Source organism: Camellia sinensis, chromosome 6 (genome assembly GCF_055761805.1).
Source record: "Camellia sinensis isolate YWXY chromosome 6, ASM5576180v1, whole genome shotgun sequence".
NCBI classification, from domain to species: domain Eukaryota; kingdom Viridiplantae; phylum Streptophyta; class Magnoliopsida; order Ericales; family Theaceae; genus Camellia; species Camellia sinensis.
In genome coordinates, this window is record NC_138966.1 from 161,273,481 (window position 1) to 161,277,833 (window position 4,353).

Sequence of the window (4,353 nt, forward strand, 5' to 3'; positions counted from 1 at the left end):
TTGTTTGTCAATAAAACTACTGTTTTTTTTATAATTTCCATTAACAAATGTCAGTTCCAAGTTCCAATCAAATATTCATTTGAAGTTAACGTTTTTTTAACAAAATGGTCCTTGTAATTTATTTTTTGTATCAATTTAATTTTTATAATTTTAATTGTATCAATTCCATCCTTTAATTTGGTCCATTTGAAAACATTCATAAAGAAATTAGACAGAAATCAAAGTAAAATTTGTCAAAAAAATTAGTGTTGCTTTTTAATTTCCATTAGCAAATGTCAGTTTCAAGTTCCAATCAAATATTCATTTGAAGTTTGTAACGTTTTTAAACAAATTTTACTTATGGTTCTTGTAATTTATTTTTTAATCAATTTAATTTTATAATTTTAATTGTATCAATTTTATCCTTTAATTTAATCCATTTGAAAACATTCATATAAAAAAATCAAAAAATCAAAGCAAAAATGGTTCATTTAAAAGAGAATTATTATTTTTAAATTGTATATCAATCGCTAAATCATTTTGGAGAGAATAAATAAAATATTTTGTCGATTGATTTCAGTTCATTTTTAAGGAGGTATTATCAATTAAATTAAATTAATAAAAGGGAAAATTCAAAAATAAAATTGATACAATTAAAACTATAAACCAATCTGACAAAATATATATATATATATATAAGAATTACGAGTGTAATTTGTTTAAATATTTTTTTTTCCCACCAAAATCCAAAACACTAGAGTAAGGGTCTACATTTTATATGATAATTATATCATATTCTACTCCTAATTATTAGTGTTTTTTTTTATTATTTTTTATGTAAAATAACAATAATATTACATCTTGGGACTCAAAAAATAATAATATTACATCCACACAATTTTTTCTTCAATAATCTCCACAAATGAGGTGGCACGCAAAATTTTAAAAAACGATCCACTCTAATGCTGTGTTTGGTTGGGGTTTTTGGGGTGGGATTTGGAAAAGGAATGAGAAATGTAATCCTATTTATGTTTGGTTATAATAAAAAATATATGGGAAAAGAAAGGGGGTGAGAAATAAATAAAGAAATAGGAGACCTTTTAGGACATCAATTCTATTTTATAACCAACACAACCAAACATAGTTGGGATTTGGAATTCTATTAATTCTTTCTCCTTTTCCTTTCATTTCCATTTCCATTTCCCTTCTCAAATCCCCTAACCAAACACAGCGTAAAATTAGTATAAAACTTACATTATATCTTATCATCTCATTTGTGTGAAAATAAAATTGTGTTGATGAAAATTGTTTTTAAATAACTTTTTTTTTTGGTAGTATCTAAAATTTTGCTTAGAAGCCCCCGACATATCACGTTGCACACGTACCCCTCGTATAATCAATACAAGCTTAAACTTGGAAAAGTATTCATCCACACACCTCGGGACTCTTGTTTTTTTTTTTTTTTTTGATAGATCGACCACACATACCTTAGACTTGACTAGTCATCCAACCCCAAACTTATTAGATATTTTGGGAATATCAAACTCAATAATATTCTCTCAATGAAAATTTTGTAACATATATCAAGGTCTTGTTTGCCGTATGTTTCTTTTAGCCTAAAAATTATTAAAAAATTAAAAAGTTCATAATTTATATTAGAAAGTTAAATATTTTTTTTTTTTTTTACTTTTTACATTTTTTTTTTAAAAAATTAAAAATCATTCTAAATATATTAATTTTTTATCTCATATTCTAATTAAAAAATTATTAAAATAATATATTTCTTAGCGCGTAGTTTGAGTATATTTTATTTTAAAAATTTTTAAATATAATATTAATTTTAAAATCATATAAACAATATTATATGATATTTTTAAATCAACGCTAATAATTACAAACGAACAAAAACACGCTCATTCTCTTTTTCTCTCTCTTCGCTTTTGGCAACATGATTTAAATTCTATTCTAGGGATTGGGATTTTTCATTGATTAAAAAGTAGCCCATTGATATTCCATTGATTGGGGAGTAACCCAAACCTACACACATCACATTGACATGGCTAAACTAATCATCAAACCCAATCACAGCAAACAATTCAAGATCATTCTCTTTGGCTGCTTCATTTTCTGTTCTCTACTTCTCTACTCCCAGTACTCATCTTCTTTATCAGGTAACAATGGTCTCTCCTTCTTTTCAAATTTATTCCTTCAACAAAATTCAACTACAAAACCTGTTTCCAATTCATCATGTTCTGGTAAATACATCTATGTTCATGATCTTCCTGGCAAATTCAATCAAGAAATAATCAAGAATTGTTCTTTGCTAATCAAGTGGCATGAATCTGAAATGTGCCAGTCTTTATCAAACATGGGTCTTGGTCCTAAGGCAATGAACTCTCATGGGATTCTCCAAAACAAGAGCTGGTTTGTCACAAATCCATACATGTTGGAAGTCATTTTTCACAATAGAATGAAAAATTACAAGTGTTTGACTAACAATTCATCGGTTGCGTCTGCGGTGTACGTACCATTCTATCCAGGCCTTGATTTGGGTAGATTCCTCTGGGGTTTCAACGCGTCGATGAGAGATTCGACATCCATTGATCTCTTCAATTGGCTTTCCAAAACACCTCAATGGAAAAAAATGTTGGGTAAGGACCATTTTTTGGTACTAGGGAGGACTACTTGGGATTTTAGGAGACTAATTGATAATGACACTGAATGGGGCAACAAGCTCCTGTATTTGCCTGAAACAAATAACATTACAGTTTTAGCAATTGAGTCTAGTCCTTGGATTTATAAAGATTTTGCAATTCCGTACCCTACTTATTTTCATCCCTCGAGCGATGAAGAAGTGTTTCAATGGCAGGACAAGGTGAGAAGGCAAGAAAGGCCTTATTTGTTCTCATTTGTTGGCGCTCCACGACCCACAATTCAAGATTCTCTCCGGGCTGAGATCATCAATCAGTGTTTGAATGCGAGTGAAAAATGCAAATGGGTAGATTGTGGTTCCGGTGACAAGTGTAACGGTCCAATTCACGTGATGGAAGTGTTTCAGATGTCCAATTTCTGCTTACAGCCTCGCGGGGATACATATACTAGGCGATCAACTTTTGATTCGATCTTGGCCGGTTGCATTCCTGTATTTTTCGATACAAGAACGGCTTACGATCAATATATTTGGCATTTGCCTAAGAATTATTCAAAATATTCGGTTTTTATACCCAAAAATGCCATTTTAAATGGGACAGAAGATCAGATTGAGAAGATATTGAGTGGTATATCAAGAGATCAAGTGTTAGCCATGAGGGGAGAGGTTATAAGTTTGATTCCCAAAGTGATATATGCAAATCCATCTTCTAGGTTGGAGACGCTTGAAGATGCTTTTGATTTTGCAATTAAAGGTGTTCTTGAAAGAGTAGAGGCAATCAGAAAGGATATAAAAGAGAACAAGAGTACTATCTTTTGATTTTGCATATAGAGAATATAGTTGAAAGATTCTTGGGAAATACTATTTATTTGGGTATTGAGACAGTTATATTTACCATTTTTTTTTTCCTTAGGTGTAAGCAAGATTACATTAGTTGTGTTGGCTTCTTTAATTTGTACTTATTTTTATATTCGTTGTATTTTTAATTAATATGAAAATATATAATTGTAGAAATGAAAGAAACAATTATTCATGATTAATATGATACTGTGTTAAATTGATCTGAACTATTTATTTATATATGAGCTACATGAAAATTCACACAAACAAATAATTTAAATTTATTTAAGTTAATTCGGTTAGTCAGTGACGGCTAATAATTTTGACAATAATAACAAATGAAGTTGCTTTTTCACTCCATTATGCAATTATACAGGTGAATAGTAAGCATCATTACCTCCATGTACTTTATTTCAAGTTAATAAAACGGCTGTGATTCAGACTCCCAGCTGGGCACCCCCAGTGACCCCCAACGCCACATGACACTCTGTCAGTGGCTGAAAAAAAAAAAAAAAAAAAAAAAAAAAAAAAAAAAAACAGTTTTTTTGGCCAATCAAGAGTGACCTCCAGTACCCCACTGGGGTTTTAAGCTTTATTCTTAATAAAATTTGTTTTTTATTCAAAAAGAAAAAAATCATTAGACAATACAATATATGTCGCAGTTAATAGTGGGAGGAAATCACTAGAATACAAAGTATATGTAATCTTTTTCTCCTTGCAACTTTTTATCTCGTCATGGTTAAAGAATCTTGACGAGTTCTTTCATGATCTTAATGATTGATTTGAGATTAAATTTGATTTTTTTGTCTGCCATTAGGTCATCTTTTCCTCTTTTCCTATATCCGCAGCTGCTTTAACCACAAATTATTGAGAAGTTCTTTGGT

At 29.9% G+C, this 4,353-nt stretch overlaps 1 protein-coding gene across 1 annotated transcript; it reads left to right on the top strand.

The window, feature by feature from the left end:
- The first annotated feature begins 1,888 nt into the window (after positions 1 to 1,888).
- Positions 1,889 to 3,669, top strand: LOC114298769 (putative xyloglucan galactosyltransferase GT11). Its single transcript, XM_028243397.2, has one exon. It carries the CDS (start codon positions 2,036 to 2,038, stop codon positions 3,446 to 3,448), a length of 1,413 nt encoding a protein of 470 aa, XP_028099198.2. The 5' UTR covers positions 1,889 to 2,035; the 3' UTR covers positions 3,449 to 3,669.
- The last annotated feature ends 684 nt before the right edge of the window (positions 3,670 to 4,353 follow it).

Coding starts and splice junctions, on each gene's coding strand:
- LOC114298769 (XM_028243397.2), top strand. CDS start 2,036: ATGGCTAAACTAATCATCAAACCCAATCACAGCAAACAATTCAAGATC.